Consider the following 21,765-nt stretch of genomic DNA (forward strand, 5'->3'; position numbering starts at 1 on the left):
AACAGACTCCCACAAACGGTCCGACGCCAAGCAGCACTAACCAGAAAGGTTTAATTGGGGCCTGATATCATCTCACTCATGACAGTTACAGTCATTATCAACACTTGATCCCATCTGCCTCCCGCAGTCGTTGTCATCGTAAGCAGGTGGTTAGAAATGGCAGCAAATGCAGAGCTGGCAGGTGGACGCACCGTGAACTCGGCTAATGCACCCCCCCCCCTCCGACCGGGCCAGCCTTGATGAATAATGGATGGGACGGCTGTCTGGAGGGTAATGACAAGAAGACTGGCGGCGTGAGAAGGAAGACAGAGGTGAAGAGGAGAGGAAAAAGGCGAGTGAGGAGCTGGAAGAAAGAGGAAAAGTCAAAGAAGGAAATGGAGAAGATGGGGATGATGGGGCTGATGGAGGGATAAAATGGAAATGAAGGCATTTATTCCCTAAGAAATGCTTTTGAAATGGAGATGCATTACTCAGAATTCACACGGTGGCAAATATTTGGCATTTATGGAAATGAGCGCAGCAGCTCAGTAATAACGGTTGTGAGGCGGCTGGAACGAAACCAGCTCGTCCAAGGCTGAAGCTCGGTCAGAAAGCGGTGAACAGCTCCCCTTCAGATAAAAATTAACTCCAATTATCAGAGTAGATGAATCCCTTCTCCAAATCTAAACCAGCTCAACTAATTCCGATGTGGGTCGTACTTACTGATTATTGCATTTCGCCGACTCTCACTGTTTTTTTTCCAACATCTCCGACCCAAACTTTACGCACATTTGTGCATCGTTTAACAAAAAAAGAATCTCTGCCCATCAAATGATGAAGGATTACTAAAAATCAGAAGGAGGCCTTGAGCAGATCCAAGACCTGCTAGAGATTAGATCCCTCAGTCGTCTTGGGAACGCAGGGGAGTGGGAGATCTGGTGGATCTGGGGGATTTGGTGGATTTGGGGGAATCTGCTCAACCAGATCCCAACAACAAATAATCTGGTTAAAGTTGGCCACTCTATCTATTATTGGAATATCATTTACTGACAAAAAAAATAAAAATCAATAACTACACAATTAGAAGTTGTTTAAACAAAACATTATTCACATGGTAAGTAAACAAAAATAACATCATTTCTAAATATGAAAAGATACAGATACAACCAAAAGCTAAAAAACATACTTTCAAATTTTAAATGCAAATGACCCCTCCAAAGAGCTACTGTATTGATGACAATAAATGCACATTTTGTGAAAAGGATATAGAAACAATAAGACTGTATCTTGCAACAAAACCAAAATATTTTGGAATAATCTATAAAGATGGATCGAACTGAAAATTAAACTTCCTGAATCTATTTGTAGAGATATTTTTGTATTATTGAAAAACATTGCACGTTGATTTTTTGCCTAGCAAAATTTTGTATTCATGAACAAGATACTTTGGTCTGAATTCCAATTATATTTGAAATCTCTGAAATATATAAACAAATATGAAGACCTGCATGAAATTTTAATGGAATTACCCACAAATATATGTTAATCCTCAAATATATACCCCCTTGTAGGTTTTTTTGTGTGTATTTTAACCTTATTTTATTTCAATCCATGTTGTAGTATGCCTCCATCATGCCCTCTATAGATTAGCACCATTGTAGGTACTTGTTTGTACCTATTTTGATTAATAAAGTTTATTATTTAAACTTTATTTTGGACTCACGTGGTCTGGTCGTTGGTGAACTCCAGCTCCCCTCGCACGTCCTCGTAGTCCTCCCCCGCCTTGGCCGTGCCAGACTCGCTGTGGTACGGCAGGATGACGGTGCCGCGGGCCCCGGAGTTGCGCACCACCGTCACCTCCATGGTTCCCACGCTCTCGCTCACGCGCAGCACGCGCTCGCCAAACGTGAAGATGCCGGCGTGGTCGTCGTCCAGGATGGTCACCGTGGCAACCAGGGGCTCGACGAGCCGGGCCTTGGGCATGGCGCCCACCTCGTCGCTCTCGAACATCCCCTCCGCGTCGCCGACGCGCAGGTTGAGCAGGCGGACGAAGAAGTGCTCATCCTCCTCAAAGATGTCGTCGTCGATTATCCCGACCTGAGAACAGACAGTGACCAAGAGTTTTAATCTTTATTTACTTCCTAAAAAGTGGCGGCTACGCCGATGCTCCTGAGCTCCTCGGGTACGCTGATGACAGACGCAGCTGACGGATGCTTCCTCGGTGGCGAGGAGCTGCAGGAGCAGGATGCGTATCCACATCCACAGCCAAGCAGAACAGCTGCAGCTGTCCTCACATCTGGGGGAGCTTGGCCTTCTGAGAGGCACAACGAGCAATAAACGAATAAAGCGTGACTTCATCTTTCATCTGCTGTTTCTAAACTGTGAGTTAATTAAAGCGAACTTTTTTTGTCTGTGTTGTCTGAATCCACAACTGATGCTGCAATATCTGTCATAGATCCGGGAAGGATTCTGGTTCACTCCTTTCAATGAGGTCTGCTGAAATGCACAGCTGTTTTACCCTTTTCCACCAAACCGGTTCCAGGGCTGGTTCTGGTTCTGGGCCAGTGCTGATTTTGGAACCGGCCTTTCTGTTTCCACTGACAAAGAACTGACTCCGGGCCAGAAAAACCGGTTCCAAGGTAGCACCAACTCTTTGCTGGACTAGAGGAAAGAACTGCTTACATAAGCGGAGGGGGTGGAGTTATTAAGACCAACGGCAATAGCAAGACTGGGAGACGGAGACATTTTCAAATAAGTGATGAATTACAACCTGTCTTTTAGAGATATTGTCCACGGAGGAGCTACGGGGACCAAGTCCGTATTAGAGCAAATACCTTGTTGTTGCTTCAACTTTCACTCCAATGCAAATGCAGCGACATTTGCAGTGACCTGAAGACGTGGCCCCTTAGCACCCGAGCTATGGAAAAACAAACTGGTTCGCAAGTTGAATGAGTTATCAACCAGCACCAGCACTGGCCCAGAACCAGCCCTGGAACCGGTTTGGTGGAAAAGGGGTATTAAAGTCACATCAAACTGGACCCTGACAGCTTCATTTCTATCTGCAACTTTTGCTGTGAATTTTCTGGGGTGTAAATTTTTAGGCATCAGCTCTTTGGAAGAAGTGTTGGTAATATGACTTGGCAGTGCGGAAAGGTGTAACAGAGGTGTGAGGAGGAAAGAGGACGAAATCAGTATTTCATGGAGACCATGAGATACATCTTTGTACTGTCCCTAACCTGAACATTTACCCAGCAAAAGAAGGCCAGCAGCATTTTGGATGTAGTTCTTGGAAGTTTTAAAAAAAATATTTTGCAGTTTCTCTGAACATTATAAGGCCTGACCTTCAAATGAACTTTCTGGGATGCCCACTAATGAGATGGTATCATTGTAGACTACCAAGGTTTGGCTCAATAACAGTTTCCAGATTAATGGGCAGCAGAAATAGCTTTTCCGAGATAGTTGCCAATGTCTTTCATCCCCGGTATTATCTCAACACATCTGCGAGTTGCTTCCACCAGCTGATGATCAGTTAAATAAATGCGTTTGATCAGCATCCGACTGTTATTTACCCCTGTAGTTCCTTTGTAAGTAAAGTGTATTGAGTGTTCAGTCATGCTGCTTCTGCATTGTCGTTTTTGTCCAGTAAATAACGACCTGATGTAAAGTACCGCCCGTTGTTTCCGACCCGGGGTTGGAATGGCATCATTTAAAGAGTCTGTAAGGACCAGAAGACGCTTTTAGGGAGAAGATGCAGGTTAACAGATGATGGGAGTGCTGATCAGTTCAGTGCTGTAATCCAGATGTGCAGACACGATAACTTTGACGTATATTATTTATTGTTCAGGGGCCTCATTTAAAATGGACTGCGTAGGAGTCATACTAAAAGTGCACGTACGCTCAAAAGCCGAAAATGCCGGGCGCAAAAAAAAATCTGGATCAATAAAACCATGTGCACGCAGATTTGCACGCAACGTTCCTTTATGAATCACAGACCTGCGCAGCTGAATCCGCCTCTAATCCCACCCTCTACACGCCCATAAATGCATATGGATGAGCCTACTGAGCATGCGCAGTGGCTTCCTGCAGCCTGTTACGCGTCAGAATGAATGAGAGGGTGTCCAGCCACCGTGACACTGACTTTCACGGAGACCTAGATGTTGTAGATGATGTGGAGGAAAGGAAAACCACATTTTTTCCCCTTACTTTTTAAAGTTTAAAAACTAACGGTAGGCTCAGCCTTAAATTGCAAATTATCAAGACACTGTATGAAAACGATACGAAAACGGCCCCGCAGCCCCGCTTCACCCCCCGCTCCCTCTCCTCCTCTCCCGTCTCCCTTCAGAGCTGCTCAGGGAGGGTTTATGGTTCTGCGTCACCAACGCAGAGCCTACGGCGGGGGTGCGCGTATCCGTGTACGCTACGCCGTAGGCTCTGTGTCGTTTTAACGCGGGACCCTAATTTAGGCACCATACACCTGCACGTAAGGGTTTCACGCGCGCGTAAAACTCATTATATGAAAAAAAATCTGAGTCCCTTTAGGGGCTCCGTGGGGCTCCCTAAACGCAGCCCCTCATTTGTTATGTGCTAAAGCGGTGGGTGAAGAATAGGCTGCAGCTCCAGCAGCAGCAGAGTCCTGACTGACAGCTTCACACACAGAGGGACACGATCAGCGCTATTTTATTTTATTTTATTATTTTATTATTATAAGTCTGATATATGTTGTGATATGTGATGACATTACTAAGAGTATGACATGAATCTGGCTTCATTTCACCACCTCACAGCCTGCGTCGCCAGTTCCCCGTGTCTTAAGTAAATTCTTACGGGAGGGTCCCGGTTGCCGTAAAGATAAGCAGATTTTTCGGTTAGTTTTTTCTTTTTAGATCCGAGGCTTTGCGTAGAAAGCGGCTTCCGCAACTTTCAGGCGCTTTTTCTGCGCAAGCAAGCTTTATAGATGAGGCCCCAGGTGTGTACCTTTACTACCACAGAGACCAATACATCTGTGCATCTGCTCAGTCTGCTGCAGGGATACTTTATTGATGAATGTGGAACAAATGATTTGCTTCTCTATTGACAAAAGAAAACATTTGGACTTTTTGCACGAATGAAACCAACAAGGCGTCTAATTAGCTTTGTGAGCCCGTCCTCTTGTTCTCCAGCACCGACAGATACGACAGTGAGAGTGGAGCTCTGGCAGGTGAGTCGTTCAGGTTTAATTAGTGTCTTGCTGTTTATTTTCTAGCTGCCGCAGCGATCGATATAATCTGCTACTGCGCTGCTGAAATGAAAGGCACCGACCTCTGTAATATATTCTTCGTCACAGGACGAGCCCATCTATAGGATACCGGCTGTGTTTGTGCTCCAGCTTGGCTTATGAGACCCGGACTGCTATCGTACCATTCTCCCCGCATCTCCAACGCTGCTTTTGATCTCTGATCAGAGCCTGAATCTGAGCGAGATAACCCACTTCTTCATGACCGAAGATCCCACGTGCTTTCACTTCACGCGGCGCGTGTTTAATCGTAGTTTCATTGTAAAGATCTTTAGGATGGTCTTTGATCACAATTCAGGAGACGAGCCTGTGAAGTCGGGGACCTTTGAAGATGTTTTCTTTAACCAATCAGCTCTTTTCATTTCAGATTAGATGTGAAATAATGTTATAGTGCTGAATAAGATCTTTTTTTTTTTTTTAACGCAGCAGTAATGTAGGCCGCACTTAATCTAATGATGTTCATTTAATGATCTTCACCAAAATCACATTAATGAGGATTCAACGGTTTGTAGACGAAGAAACGGAGCTTTGATCGAGGAGCGAAATCAATGGTGGGCGGCTGCTGGAGGTGGAGCTGCCTCACAGGAGGGGAAGGGAAAAAACAAAGACTAGTTTTCTGTAGTAGAAGAAGAAGAGAGGCAGGTCAGATGGAAACAAATGTGATGAACTCTGAGAGGAAAATCCAGAGGAAGAAGAGAGAAAACGCTAAAATTAAAGTAACTGCAATGATTTTTTGCCATTACTTAAAGAAAAAATGCTGAAAGATGAAACAGCTGAAAAAAATCTAAATGATGCACTTCAACTAAACACTCGTGCCCGCTGGAATCGAAAAGGGAATCGTTTGCAAAACACACGGGGAACCGGTTCTGAACAACAACCGGTTCTCGATTCCCTTCCCTGTTTATCAGAGGCCATTTCACTGATAATCCACTGATAATAGTGTGAGGTGTGAGACTTTATATTTAGGCTTTACGACTCACACGGATGCATCTGTGTGTCATAACTGTGGCACTTAGAGAGATAAACACTCAAACCTGAGCATTTGGGATATATTTAGTTTTGCAACATGTTTTTTGGGGTTTCCATTTCTGCCCGACTCCTTACAGAGTTTTTATATCCGCTTGGGTCCTGAGTACACGTGTCGGTGTGAAACACGCTGCATTTCATGTGCCATAAAAATAAAACTTGACTCAGTGGATGATTGATGGCTGATGACGGCGTTGGTTATAAAGATATCAGGTAAAAATTTCCCTAAAACGGCTGGAGAAATGTGAACGGATCTCAAGAAAATATAGTTAACATAAAAATATAAATGCTGAATTACCAATAAAAGCTAAATTAAGCTGTAAATGTGTTCTGTCATCCTCATTCTGGACTTACAAATGAAGATGTTTTCTCAGGTTCTCGGAGGAGCGACTAAAAGGTCTGTGTCTTTGACAGAGCCTTTCGTTCAATAATACAACGACGGCGTGTTTTTCAGTCTTCTTCTTGTAACTCAGCGTCTTCATCCTTTCTCTGGCTCTCCTGCTGGGAATACCCCCCCCCCCTCGCTTTGATCTGCTGCCAGATTTTGCAGCCATGCTGCCAGTTGTTTGAGAGTCTGCAGCATCTTCATGCACCTCCACGAACTAAAAACCGTCCTCTCCTTTTCTCACGTGCACATCATTCGCACAATTTTGAAGCTAAAACTGTAAAAATACAGTTATATTTCCAATAAAAGGGAAAGGCAAGCAAAGCACAATGCAGATGTTTTATGTAATCAAGTGTTATTTTAAAAATTGGAGCGAGGGTTTTCAGATGCACACTAGCTGGCCGAGGGCTAGAAAAATTTCCTAGAATGCCTTTCGTCGTCATTTGCGGACTGAATCCCAAAAAAAAACAGGGCGGACATTTCTTATTTTTTAGTGAATAAAATCAATATTTTGAGTTAGTTTCTGCATAAAAATGCGTTTTTCTTTCTTTCTTTTCTTTTTTTATATTTCTAGTGAGAAATATATATTTTACTTTCACAATATTCACTCAGTGAATGTACATATTCACTCGTTTGCCTGTTGTTGTGAAGTCTTTTTCAAACCTCGCCAGAATAAAGGGTGGGTTATGGTTCTGCGTTACACCAACGCAGAGCCTATGGCGTAGGTTATGTGGCGACACACGGCGTACGCCGTACCCTACACCGTAGGCTCTGCGTCGATTTAACGCAGAATCATAAATCAGCTCCCGAGCCGGCAGCCGGCTGTACTCATCTCGAAATTTTCGGAGCAAATTTCTTAACAGACGTTATTTGGATATACTGAGCCCAGGTTGGGGATCTTAACGGTTACTTTTACGCCTGAAAAAATATTAAAACTTAATAAAGTGGTATATTAACAGCGCTACAGCTGAAATTAAAACAGCTTTTGGCTCTTTGCTTCCTGATATGGTGTGACGTATGTGCAAACGTAACTATGCAGTCGCTTACGTACCCGAACGTAAACCACGCAGTGACGTAGCAAGCAAAATTTAGGGGTAGTGCTGAAAAGTAGGGGTAGTGGGAGTATTGGGACAGGGCCCTGAAGAACCATGGCCTCGGTTTTGGAGGTGCTGATTCTTCAAGTTATGTTTTCATTTTTGTAAATAAAGTCTCCAGATGTCAACAATGTTGTCCGTCAATAACCCAAAAACTTGTGCATAGAGGATGTGAGTGAATTAAAAGGTTTGCTGCCAGAGATGAAGATAATCGTGGCTTCAGTTCCTGCATCTTTGATGCCGAGCATCATGCCGTGTGCAGCGGTTACATCTGGGTTCATTTCTGCTATTTTCCTGCGATTAATAAATATAAACAACTAATTTTACCAATTGACCCGTGGCAAGACAAAATTAAAGCTGCAAGCAGCGATGAACGGGCCCTCGCACTCATGGCCACAGCCCGCCATAAGCATATCAGAAAGGACACCAACCACGACTTTCTATTTCAAACCATTCAAAAGTTATGGCAGAAAATAGGAACTATGAAATATCGACCAATCAGAAGAAGGGGCGGGACTAATTTGCACCAATTAATGGTCAAGGACTCAAAGCCATGTCCGATGACACCACCCACGAGTCTTTATGTCAAACCATTCAAAAGTTATTGCAGAAAATCAGAAGTATCACATATCGACCAATCAGAAGAAGGTGCGGGGCTAATTCATGCCAATGAAGGTCAAGTACTCAAAACCGAGTCAGATGACACCACCTATGACTCTCTATGTCAAACCATTCAAAAGTTATGCCAGAAAATAGGGACTATCAAATATTGACCAATCAGAAGAAGGGGCGGGGCTAATTCAGGCCAATGAAGGTCAAGGACTCAATACCGAGTCCGATGACACCACCCACGAGTCTTTATGTCAAACCATTCAAAAGTTATGGCAGAGAAAAGTTTTCTAGGGGGCGCTGTTGAGCCGTTAGGCCACGCCCATTAATGCAAACCATTAAATATCAAATTTTTCACCAGGCCTGGCTTGCAGGCAAAATTTGGTGACTTTTGGGGCACGTTTAGGGTGGCAAAAAGGGCTTTTGTCAGAAGAAAGAAAGAAAGAAAGAATAAAGAATAATTCCTACAGATACAATAGGGCCTTCGCACTGTAAGTGCTCGGGCCCTAACACTGTTCTGGTTGTATTTCCTCAGGCGTGAGTAGTAAAAGAGAGAATATTGAAGTGAGAGTTTGTGAGACCAGCGGGACCTGAACATCGCACCACGAAACCAACCAAAACCAGATAAAGTGGTCCAACATGAAAGTGAATGTAACAAAGGCTTGCTTCACATCATCGGAGTTTCGCAGCGGCTGCAGGAGGAGGCCCTGCGATGCTGGAGCATCATTAGAGAAACTACACTTTGTGGCATCCTGCCAGTGCCAGCACACGCAGCCCACTCGGTATGAGGTTGATTTAAGGACGTCCCCACGTGGATGTGGAACATGGTGCACATGACTTCTTTGCACCGTTCATACACGAGGCCCCTGATGTTGTATTTGCATCTTTTCTTTTGAGGTTTCCCCTGAAGAAACATTCCCCGCTCTGACTCCATAATCATCTCAACTGCTTTTGTTTACAGTAATCAGACGTTTTCCAGGATGTGAATCTGTTTATTTTAGATGCTTACTCTTGTAGAGTTGATGACAACCGTCTCCCTTGGTCCAGGTGCAGGTGCAGGAGGAGCAGCATTTTCCATATTCATCCTCTAGCTGATTTCTTAGTGTGATCACAAAAGGTGATTCATTTTTCGCACTCTATTTTCCAGGGCAGCTCTTGTCCAGATGCTCTGACGTCCTCGTACAGGTGCAACAGTGCGTTTCCTCCCACGATCTTCCCGTTCTGATCTGACTTTTTAGCAAGTTTTAGAAACGGACGACTGGGACATCCAACATTTATTGTCTGAATTGCTTTCTCAAACCAGCTTAAAACTTGTTACAATGACAACGTTCTCATCAGGAACGCGTCTCCCATCAGTCATCCAGGTGAAACGGCTCGTTCCCGTTTTTTGACTCATTTGCACGTACGACCTTTTGCAAAAATTGTGTGAATTTAAAAAAGGTGCAAATTACAAGGTGACGTCTCATGACTGATTCAATATTTCACAAAAACTAAGCTGATTGGTTGTAAAATTAAATGAAAAGTTTCCTGTCATTACTTAAAAAGCTAAATAAAAACCTGCCAGGAGTGGAATATGTGTGTGTGTGTGTGTGTGTGTGTGTGTGTGTGTGTGTGTGTGTGTGTGTGTGTGCGTGTGTGTGGAGTTGCCAGACAGACATGTGATAGACCTTTCTTCACCTCTGTCATTGACTGCTTGAGTAGTCTCGTTCGTCACCTTTGATTCTCTGTAAATGTCATCTGTTTTTGTTTTCAACCCCCACCCACTGGCATTTTTCCTGTCCAAATCACAGCATTTTCTGGTTTTACCCATCTGGTTGATCTGATGGATGTGAACACAGTCCATCCTTGTGTGTCCAAAACTCTTGACTCACCTTAATCTCTTTACGAGTGTCTCCAGGTTTGAACACCAGCGTTCCTTCGCTATAATCGTAATCCGACCCAGCGTTGGCTGAACCGTCCTCAGTCCTGTAGTCCACGTAGAAGGTGTTCTCCCCGAGTCCTCCTGAACAGCACAAAGCAAACAGGAGAGGCGTTTTCTACCCGTGAAGGTGCTTTGATTTAATGTGTAGAAACGTCCTCCTTACTCTCTGCAATTAAGGGTTTTTTGTCTGAATCTGCAGTAAACCTTCAAATAAAGTAAATTCCGTTCTGATTCTGATTCCCACTGGAAATTAAACAAAATAAAAAACAACTACTAAATTTGCCAAAAGCCTTGCAAGCCCTGCATCATGTCGATCCATCTCCACTACCCACAATGCAAAGGGCTGAAGTCGTCACAACAGCTGTGGAAAGTGTGAACAAATGTGACCAAAACATAATCATCAAAATAAATAAATGAATAATGAATAAATGCAACAAATGCATCTGGCTCCACCTGCAGAGGTGTTGAACATCTCCCAGGTAAAAACCATGAAGAACCACATCTATGGGCTTTTGTCCAGTTGATGTCCACAAATCCCTTGAAATTCAGCTATGTTCTGCAAATTGTACATTATACGGTTAATTTTGTTAATTGTATTTAAAAAATAATAACCTTCCAATTCAATAAACTGGCTTTGGCATGGATTTGAACCTTTGATAAATGTACCAATGTGGTTGTTATTAAATCCAGCCAACAGCAAAAGTTGAGTGTCCAAGACTGAGAAGACACTATTAACCTAAGAGTTTTAAAGCATTTCTCAATTCCTCCTTTTTGCCTTCTCCTTCTGCAAAATAGCGGCACCTTAGAAGAAGTGCATGCAGTCCTTTAACAGAAGCACTGTCAGCCTTTTGGATGGCTAAATTACCACCACTCAGTGATCTGACAGAGGAAAAGGCCAGCGAGGGCCAGGGGGGGAGGAAGTGTGATTGGTCCTTAGATGGACTGAATCACGTCCCCTTCATTCCAGTACCTTGGCAGACGACGGCCAGCATCAGGACCCCGCAGTTCTCCATGCACTGGCTGTGGGCGCTCTCAAATGAGATGCGGCTGCATACGGGCAGGTCTTCGTCCACCGGCGCCTCCTCGTCTGCGATGACCGTGCGGCGCGCGGTATCGGCCGCGTGCTTCTTCAGGACGTTGCCGGCCCCAATCATCATACGAGTCGCCTTGGGAGAGACAGAAAGGACAGTAAGTAATTGTGTGAGTTCACCAAAAGGAGTATTTAGTGATAAAGGCGAGGCAAGTTCATTTCTTTACCACAAGATTCAAGATTCTTTATTTGTCATCGTTCATATTCATAACAATGAAATTACAGGTGCTTCATCGCAGGTGCCGGTGTTCTGCCAATCCTTTCTACCTGCCGAGAAATGCTACTTTGTGGTTCTGTGCACGTGCACAGTCGATTTTCAAAGTTTGATTGTCACGCCCATCATTTCTTGCACAATGTAAAATTGATAATATGGGACATTGAATATTTGATCCTTCAAAATACACTACCCATGACATGAATTGCATTACACTTTGTGAACATTATGCGATAAAGAGAAAAAAAAACAATTCTATTGCTTTATTTGATATTTATTGTCATTCGCCTTTATTTAGCCAGGCAGGTCATTAAGAACACATTCTTATTTACAATAACGGCCTGGCAAGCGACAAGGACCACTTGGGTAAAAGGAAGTGGTTTAGGGAGTAAAACACAGTCAAATTGTAGCTCTACAAAAGGTAGAAAACCATTAGGTAGCATTTTTTGGCAAAGCAGCAGAAATTGGCAGAACACCGGTCCTAATATAATTGCAAGAACAAGGTGATTCAAAGTGCTTTACAGAGGCATTAAAACATAAATAAAGAGCATGATGAGTCTTCAACTGAGGGTTTTAGCTGATCTGAGGCATTCTGTAAGTTTGTACCAGACATGTGGAGCATAGAAGCTGAACACATCTTCTCCAAGTCTGGTTCTGACTCTGGGAACTTATAAAAAACCAGATCCAGATGACCTGAGGGGTCTGGAAGGTTCCTACTGGGTCAGGAGGTCCCTGATGTGTTCTGGTCCTGAGCCATTCAGATCTTTATAGACCAGCATCAGCACTTTAAAGTCTGTCCTCTGATGGACAGACAGCCGGTGTAAAGACCTCAGAGCTGATGTGGTTAGTGAGGACTGGAGCAGCAGAGTTCTGAGCTGCAGTTGTCTAACTCAAGGTGGACTGTAAAGATGCGGTTACAATAATCAAGCTACTAAAGATGTATGCTGGACTAGTGTCTCCAGGTCCTGCTGAGACATCAGACCTTTTAACCTTGATATATTCTTAAGGTGGTATTGAGTTGCTCAAAGTGTTTTTCCAGATTCAGATTCATACCATCACTAGACCCAGATTTCTGGTCTGGTTGGTGGTTTTTAGGTGTATAGATTGAAGCTCTGTGGTGACCTGTGATCGTTTCTCTTTGGCTCCAAAGACAATTACCTCAGTTTTGTTTTTGATTACCTGGAGAAAGTTGTGGCACACCCAGTCATTAATCTCCTCAATGCATTTACCAAGAGCCTGTACTGGTGACACTGTAATATATATCTGCATGTCATCTGCATAGCTATGGCAGTTTATTTTGTTGTTCTTTATGATCTGTGCCAGTGGGAGCGTGTGGATGACAACAGAACAGGTCCCAGGATGGAACCTTGGGGAACTCCACATGTAATTCTCTGCTTAGATGTGAAGTTACCTACTGAGACAGAGTACTTCCTGTTCTCTTAGTATGTTTTGAACCAGTTTAGTACAGGTCCAGAAAGACACGCCCAGTTCTCCATATATAAGTAAAATATTGTGGTAAACTGTATCAAATGCAGCACTGAGACCCAGTAAAACTAAGACCGACATGCTTCGACCATCTGTATTCAGACATGTGTCATTTAACATTTTGTTCTGTCTAAAGCCTGACTGGAAGGCATCGTAACAGTTATTTTGTGTTAAAAAGTTGCTTTAAAAACTGCTTTATCAATGATCTTACTTAAAAATGTGAGATTTAAGATACTGCAGTTGTTAATTTGTGTCTCGTCAAGATGGTCCTTTTCCAGCAGAGGTGTGTTTTACCTGTATGCGGTAAAAGGCTCTACTCTTCTGTTGGTGCAGCAGTGCGTAGTAGTTAGCCAGCTCCATCAGCTGGTCCAGATCTTTGTCCGGATATTTCTGCTTCAGCTCCTTCAGGATGCGAATCACCTGCAGGAGAGATTAACGAACACGACGGCGCGTCAGACTGTGTTTTTCTGCGTCTTTCATGTTAAAATGCTGTTTTTGTATTGTTTTAAACATCTTATATGTCGATTTGGACGTGTACCAGATTTGTGCTGTTATTTCTGACACTTTTTAACGCCTGTTACAATAAGTAGCTGCAGCAACAATAAAGTTGTTCAAAAAAGTATTTGATTTAATTTAATTTATTCAAATTAAATCCGTTTGTTGATTTGATTTAATCTGACCATTAATGGTAGTTGTTTTTTCATGGTAACTAATAAACAACTTCTGCATTGTTGCATAAAAACCATTAAAAAGCTCTTTCTTCACGACGCTGCTCCCAACTCCGCTCCCTTCCTCCCTGCGTCTCACCTCCTTGCGGCTCTCACACAGCTCCTTGCTGTCCACATTGACCATCATGCTGTTGGAGCTGGGCAGGTTGGCCCCGGCTCCGGTCCCCGGGGCCCTGACTACACCCAGGTGGTCCCCGCAGTTCTCGGCGGGGACAACGGTGCTCCCTCGAGGTGGGAACTTGCCATCGATAATCAGCTCCATGCCTCCCTTGGTGGGTGACAGGTCTCCCTCCGTTTCCACGACGATGCCGTGGCGCTTGTCGGCGCGGTAACGCTTGCGCATGTACTTGTAGAAGAGCAGACGGCGGTCGGCGATCCAAGCCAGGAGGACGCACACCGGGAAGAAGAGCAGCGTGACGAGGGCCTCCCAGATCTGAAACGTTACACAGCAGCCAGGTTACAGCAGGGAACGTGTCTCGTGCCCTCGTTTACCTCGTCCCAGGGCAGGGAGGGTCTCTTCATCGCTCTGCCTCACCTGCACAACACCTGGCGAGATGACGGACAGGATGAGGAACAGCCAGATGTAGGCGAAGATGCTCCAGAAGGCGGTGATGAAGAACACGCGGAGGTGCTTGATCTTCCGTGACTCGCCGTTGGGGATCGTCCACACGCAGATCCCGATGATCACGAACATGTTGAAGGCGGCGCTGCCGACGATGGTCCCCGGTCCGAGCTGTCCGGCCTTGAACTCGTGCCCGCACACCTGCAGAGGCGTGAGGTTTGCAGCGGGACAGGAAGATGCAGAGCAAAACAAAGCATGTTGTTAAATGAACTGTAGTTGAAATGATGCAGCCAAACTGGAGTGTTTGTTACCCCTTTTCACCCAAACTGTTTCCAGGGCTGGTTCTGGTTCTGGGCCAGTGATGAGTTTGGAACCGGGCTTTCTGTTCCCACTGACAAAGAACTGGCTCCAGGCCACAAAAAACCGGTTCCAAGGTAGCACCAACTCTTTGCTGGGCTAGAGGAAAGAACCGCTTACGTAAGCGGAGGGGGCGGAGTTGTTAAGACCAACGGCAACAGCAAGACTGGGAGACTGAGACATTTTTTAAACAAGAATGAATCTGGATGCAGCAAAGCAGCAGTGGTCTGAGGAGGTCTGTTAGAGATGTGTCCACGGAGGAGCTACGTGGACCAAGTCCTATTAGAGCATATACATTGTTGTTGCTTCAACTTTCACACAAACGCAGCGACGTAATGACGTGGCTCCTCTTAGCACCCGAACTGTGGAAAAACAAACCGGTTCTGAGCTGGTTCGCAAGTTGAACGAGTTGTGAACCAGAACCAGCACTGGACCAGTTTGGTGGAAAAGGGGTATGTGTGTGTGTGTGTGTGTGTGTGTGTGTGTGTGTGTGTGTGTGTGTGTGTGTGTGTGTGTGTGTGTGTGTGTGTGTGTGTGTGTGTGTGTGTATACCTCAATAACAGACAGCAGTATCTCCGGAGCGCTGGAGCCCAGAGCCATGAGCGTCAGGTTGGAAACTGTTTCATTCCAGATTCGAACCGTTGCTACCGATGTTTCTCCGTTCGGCATCGTGATGGTCACCTCCTTTTCCTGTGGACACACACACACACACACACACACACACACACACACACACACACACACACACACACACACACACACACACACACACACACACACACACACACACACTCTTCATGGTTACCTTCTGAAAGACCTCAAGCTTCTAACTGTAACACAGTTATTACTTTTCCAACGACCCCGTCTCGCTGCACAATGTGAAATGATAAAAGCTATTAATCTATTGATTTGTTCTAGCAGATGCAGTTTTTGCGGTTTTGTTTTTCTGGTAATGCACGTGAAATAACTACCCCGCTTGCAGGAACTCATCACGGCCGGGTTTTGTGAAACACCGACAGACTGTGAGACACTTGACGATGAGATGATTCTGGCTCATACACATGGATAAAAAAATTGATAAATTTGCATTTGCAAAAAAAAACAAAGAAAAAAACAACTTTAGGGCAGATAAAAGTGTTATCACAACAACCAAACGCCAAAGTGCAGCAGACCTAAAGTCCAAAATCCGAGGTGACCTGCGGAGATCTGCTGATTCTTATACATTAAACACACGTGATGTCATCACTTGTTTTATAACTAATATTTTATATTAAATAGACTGCTAGTGAATGCTGCTGCTGGTGCAGCAGCTCGTAGGAGCTCGGCTCCGTGTCCTTTTTGTTCTGTGAAAAAGTTATTAATCATTATTATCTTTAAGCATTTTTGTGCTCTGGTTTGAATGCTGGTGCCGCTTAATGGGTATCTGCTGGTAACTGCTGGCGCTTTAAACGTCTGCTATTATAAGTAACCATGACAACAGGATGGTGGTACAAGTGGCAGCAACTAATTCGGCTTTTCATAACCTAATGAAGCCCAAAGGTACTATTGCAATGTTCTTGCACTTCGGGTCCCCGTGTAGAGGCTCGAAGTGCAAGAACGGTTCAGTGTTGGTCGTTCTCTCGCTCTGCGCTTCTCATTTCTTGTCGTCTGTTATCACTTCCTTGAGCCATGATGTCTCCTGCAGCAATCCTTTGCTCTGCTCCAAGCGACAGCCAAAAAAAATAAGCATCCCAAAACCAGACTTGCTTTAGAGGTGATGTAGAGGAGGAGCAGCAAAAAGCACCATCTCTTCACTAGATTAATTAATTGAAATGTGACATCTTCTTCTAACATCTTAGTTTGCCAGCTGATATTTATTTATACTCATAACGTATCTTTTTTATTTATTTTTTTAACTTGATTTCTATTCAAATTTCACACCAACCACGAGAGGTTTCTTTGCGTACAGATTTGAAATTTGTTCATGACGCCATCTCAGATCATGAGGGAGGATGCTTTTGTTTTCATAGCTTTTTTCTGCCATTTAGCCAATAAGCAGGCAGAGATTTTATTTATTTATTGATTTTTTTCCCTTGTCCGCATATATATTAATGGTTAATCCTACTGTAAGTCTGGTAACAACCTAAAGCGTATATATGCATTTTAATCTTCAAACAAAGGTTTTTGATTTTTTGTGTATGTGTGCATGAGTGTGTCCTTCACCAGCTGTCTTGGCAGTTTACTATATTATATGACTCCTCACGAAAAGGAATGAGAAAGAAGAGAAAATAAATAAAAAGGGAGAGAAAAATGATGCTGAAGAGGACTAAGACTGATTAAGTATCTTGAACTCAGCTCATCTAAAGACCAGTATCTTCCTCAGGACAGTCAAACATGAGACAGGGAACATCTCGAAACGAGGAGGGAGAAAACCAAAACACATGCATGTTTTTTTTTTTTATTTATTTAACCATTATTTAACCAGGAAGGTCCCGTTGAGATTAAAAACCTCTTTTTCAGACGTTTGATCCTGTTTAGATGGAAACAACAGGCGCCTCCATCCTTTTCTCACAGGGTCAATGATATTATGTACTTCTTAAAGTTAGAAAAAAATCAAATACACACTCAAGGGATCCGCTCAATCTTTTTTCAACTATTGAGTCCCTTTCTCGACTTCTATGACTCCTTACAGGAGCCTCTTGACAACACATTTTTTGGTTTGTTTTATTTATCTATTTTTTCTCCTTTACACTTTTATTCTACTCCTCAAGTGTGCTTTATATCCTGTAAACCTATGGGTGGGTGAGTGTGTGTGTGGGTGGGGGTGGGAATGGTGGACTCACTGTGTCAAGGTTTTAGCTGAACAATGCACTTTGAAGTCATGCATATGTTCTGTACTTGTCATCTCTGTGGAATAAATGTAAAAAAACCAATAAAACATAAAAGAACTTCACCTCCGTCTGCCCCCAACATGTGGTGCTGCATCCCCTCGTGCTCGTACCGAGAGCATCCCGGCCAACGCAGTAATGGACTGCAGGACCCATCATTGGACGTTTACTTGCAATGACCTTGAAAAGGATGGATCTCTCTCTTCTCTCTTTCGCTCGCCGTTACCAACCCCAACCCTCTTCCACATGCCCCCCCCCCCCACCTTATCTGACAGATTTGCCATAATGGGCAATCTCAGAGCCATTCGTTCCATCCCTTGTTGTCTTATTGAGCCCGGTCCATGAGCTGAATAGAGTGGGACGGGTCTTCTGGAAGGGCAGACTGAGGTGAAGCTGCTCCGTGAAAACCAATCACTGAGCTCTCACCGAGGGTGTGTATATGTGTGCTGTGTGGGTATTAAAGTGAGGATGGGTGTCAAAATGACCAGATGTGTGTTTTTAACCATGAGTGTGTGAGTTTTTCTATGTTAAATGTTGATTTTATTATGTAAAGCACTTATCTCTACTCCGGTATGAAAAGATTCTCATCCCTGCCGCGTCGCACTCGGCCGCAAACCGCCCCAGCACATGCTGGAGGTCCCGGTCTGATGAAGCCAACAGGACAACATCATCTGCAAAAAGCAGAGATGAAATCCTGAGGTTCCCAAACCGGATCCACTCCGGCCCCTGGCTGCGCCTAGAAATCCTGTCCATAAAAATTATGAACAGGACCGGTGATAAAGGGCAGCCCTGCCGGAGTCCAACATGCACTGGGAACAAGTCTGACTTACTGCCGGCAATGTGAACCAGACTCCTGCTTCGATCATACAGAGACCGGACAGCCCTTAGTAGAGGGCCCCGGACTCCATACTCACTCAGCACCCCCCACAGAATGGCACGAGGGACACGGTCAAATGCCTTCTCCAGATCCACAAAGCACATGTAGACTGGTTGGGCAAATTCCCATGAACCCTCGAGCACCCTGCGGAGGGTATAGAGCTGGTCCAGTGTTCCACGACCGGGACGAAAACCGCATTGTTCCTCCTGAATCCGAGGTTCGACTATCGGCCGTAATCTCCTCTCCAGTACCCTGGCGTAGACTTTCCCCGGGAGGCTGAGAAGTGTGATCCCCCTGTAGTTGGAACACACTCTCCGGTCCCCCTTTTTAAACAGAGGGAACACCACCCCGGTTTGCCACCCCAGTGGTACTGTCCCCTTCCTCCATGCAATGTCGCAGAGGCGTGTCAACCAAGACAGCCCTACGACATCCAGAGACTTGAGGTACTCAGGGCGAATCTCATCCACCCCCGGTGCCCGGCCAAATGATGGTATTTTTCAAAACGTAGAGGGGGAAATATCCGTTTTTGTAAATACCCGGCTATGTGTAAACGTGGTCTTAATCATTCTCAGTAGGGAGGATTTTCATGGGATAAAGGGATGATTTTAATGGATTGCAATCAGTTAAAAAAAGAAGAGAGTTGTTCTGGGTTTTCTTTTTTCTATTCATATAATTCTATTCTATTTTCTTTTTAATTTTTTCTCTTTTCTATTCATATAATTCTATTTATTGCATCTTTTTATCTTTGATATGGGTGTTGGTTTATGGGGTGTTTTATTTCTCCTTTCTTGGTTCTTGTATTTGACAGTGCTGAGTGAGTGAGATGGAGATGTCAGTTTCCCAGAGGGAACCTCCCAAAGGGATTAATAAAGTCGTCTGAATCTGAATCTGAATCTTGTATGTTCGGGTAGAGAAAATGTGCTGGTCTTTTGTGACAACAAACCGATCATCAGATTCTCACCTGGGAAGTGATGACCTCTATGGAGGCCATGAAGCGGTCGGCGATGATGGAAACCCCCATGAACATGTACATGAGCGACACGAAGTACACGACGGCCCTGGCCACCTGGTAGCCGAGCGCCGGCTTGTCGGGCATCCAGACGGGCAGCAGGATGCCGGGCCTGCACACCGTCACCTCCTCACACTTGTTGGCGCGGGAATACCCCGTGGCGTTTCCCAAAGACAGGGGTGTCGGGAACAGGGAGGACAATGTGGAGGGCAGGGCCGTCAGTAGGTTGGGGCCGGTGCTGGACTCGCCGCGCTGGGACTCCGACTGGCAGGGAGGCAGCGGGACGAGGAAGAGGAGGAGGAGGAGGAGGAAGGGGGCAGCGGAGGTGAAGAGAGACATGGTGCAGGATGGTGGAAAGGATGATGGGACTAGGCTGAGAGGGGAGCGAGAGACGCCAGGTAGAGCTGAGAGAGACGCGACGAGCTCACCTGCAGAGAAAGAGAGAGAGAGAGAAAAAACAACCTTAATTAAAGCTGCAAGCTGCGATGAACGGGCCCTCGCACCCTTGTGCACGTTCAGGCATACTGCAGTGGAAGCGTTTGTATGACTTGCATGTAGATTCTTCAGGCCTGGACATTTAGTGGATGACACCAGCCACGACTCTATACCAAACCATTCAAAAGTTATGGCAGAAAATCGGAACTATCACATTCGGAAACATGGAACGGCTTAAGCAGTGTGTCAGACTCCCAGCTGGGAGTCTGACACACTGCTTAAGCCTTTCCATGTGGCAAGTAAAGAAACAAGGAAAACTCTTTTTTGCCACTACAATTCGTCAATGACGAGCTGTGACTCTTAACTGGAGGACTTTTTAAGGATTAAAGGAAACAGACAACTGAGTGAAATATTGCTATTTGCTTTATCTCTGTTCAGGCCTCTAGAGCAACAGACAGGTGTTCTTCTGAAAAAAATAAATCTATTTGTTAAATCTCTGCTCAGGCCTCTGAAGTTACAGACTGGTGCTCTGTTTTCTAATGTGTTTCCATGTTCTGGAATGTACTTGAAACAGTTGAAAGTATTTTGTTATATTTAAGTGTTGTTTACAGAAGGTCCTTGACTATAGGCTACCTGTCTCATTCAATGTGCATACTGCATTAATTTACTGCACTTTATAGCAAATTGCACTGATCTGTTCTTGGTGAAGCACCACCTTGATAAAAATAAACCGTTTCATAAATTGAACATATGTTTTCACTAGTCAATCATTCACTCGTATACAAAAATCCATTTGAAACAAACAAAAAAAGGGAAATCACATTCAAGTCGTAATATTCCGACTTTATTCTCGCAACAATATGACTTTAATCTTGTAATTTTACGACTTTATTCTCGTAATATTCCGACTTTATTCTCATAATATTACGACTTTATTCTCGCAACATTAAGCAATTACTTTATTCTCGTAATTTTATGACTTTATTCTCGTAATTTTATTACTTTATTCTCGTAATATTACGACTTTATTCTCGTAATATTACGACTTTATTCTCATAATATTACGACTTTATTCTCGTAATTTTATGACTTTATTCTCGTAATATTACAACTTTATTCTCGTAATATTACGACTTTATTCTCATAATATTACGACTTTATTCTCATAATATTATGACTTTATTCTCGTAATTTTACGACTTTTTTCTAGTAATTTTAAGACTTTTTTCTCGTAATTTTACAACTTTATTCTCGTAATTTCCTTTTTTTTGTCTTAGTTTGGCCCTAATACTCCACGACTTTATTCGCATAATATTATGACTTTATTCTCGTAATTTTACGACTTTTTTCTCGTAATTTTACGACTTTATTCTCGTAATTTCCTTTTTTTTGTCTTAGTTTGGCCCTAATACTCCACGACTTTATTCGCATAATATTATGACTTTATTCTCGTAATTTTACGTCTTTTTTCTCGTAATTTTACGACTTTATTCTCATAATTTCCTTTTTTTGTCTTAGTTTGGCCCTAATACTCCACGACTGTATTCGCATAATATTATGACTTTATTCTCGTAATTTTACGACTTTTTTCTCGTAATTTTACGACTTTATTCTCGTAATTTCCTTTTTTTTGGTCTTAGTTTGGTCCTAATACTCCGTCGTAAAAAGAGCTATAAAGGAATAAAATAACGTTACGTTACTCTTAGCAGCTCGCTGGGTCGGCTAAACCGTTAACCACAATACATGACAGTAACCAAACTCAATATATACATAAAATTTAAATACTGTATAAAATTTACAAAGAAAACAAACCTTGTGCCCCTTATCACCCAGGTGCTTTTTGTGACGGTTAGGC

The 21,765-nt window shown here is 43.8% G+C and overlaps 1 protein-coding gene across 1 annotated transcript in view; it reads right to left on the reverse strand.

Moving 5' to 3' along the window:
• Nucleotides 1–21,765, reverse strand: part of LOC133441492 (sodium/calcium exchanger 2-like) — a 201,862-nt gene that overhangs the window by 16,581 nt on the left and 163,516 nt on the right. The window contains exons 3-10 of the mRNA XM_061718836.1: nt 19,428–19,903; nt 15,275–15,412; nt 14,339–14,566; nt 13,883–14,236; nt 13,370–13,495; nt 11,257–11,452; nt 10,237–10,367; nt 1,703–2,076 (exon numbers count right to left, since the gene is read on the reverse strand). Coding sequence (XP_061574820.1) covers nt 1,703–2,076; nt 10,237–10,367; nt 11,257–11,452; nt 13,370–13,495; nt 13,883–14,236; nt 14,339–14,566; nt 15,275–15,412; nt 19,428–19,814 — 1,934 coding nt within the window. The 5' untranslated portion in view covers nt 19,815–19,903. The remainder of the gene's footprint in view (nt 1–1,702; nt 2,077–10,236; nt 10,368–11,256; nt 11,453–13,369; nt 13,496–13,882; nt 14,237–14,338; nt 14,567–15,274; nt 15,413–19,427; nt 19,904–21,765) is intronic.

Source organism: Cololabis saira, chromosome 4 (assembly GCF_033807715.1).
Source record: "Cololabis saira isolate AMF1-May2022 chromosome 4, fColSai1.1, whole genome shotgun sequence".
Taxonomy (NCBI): Eukaryota; Metazoa; Chordata; class Actinopteri; order Beloniformes; family Belonidae; genus Cololabis; species Cololabis saira.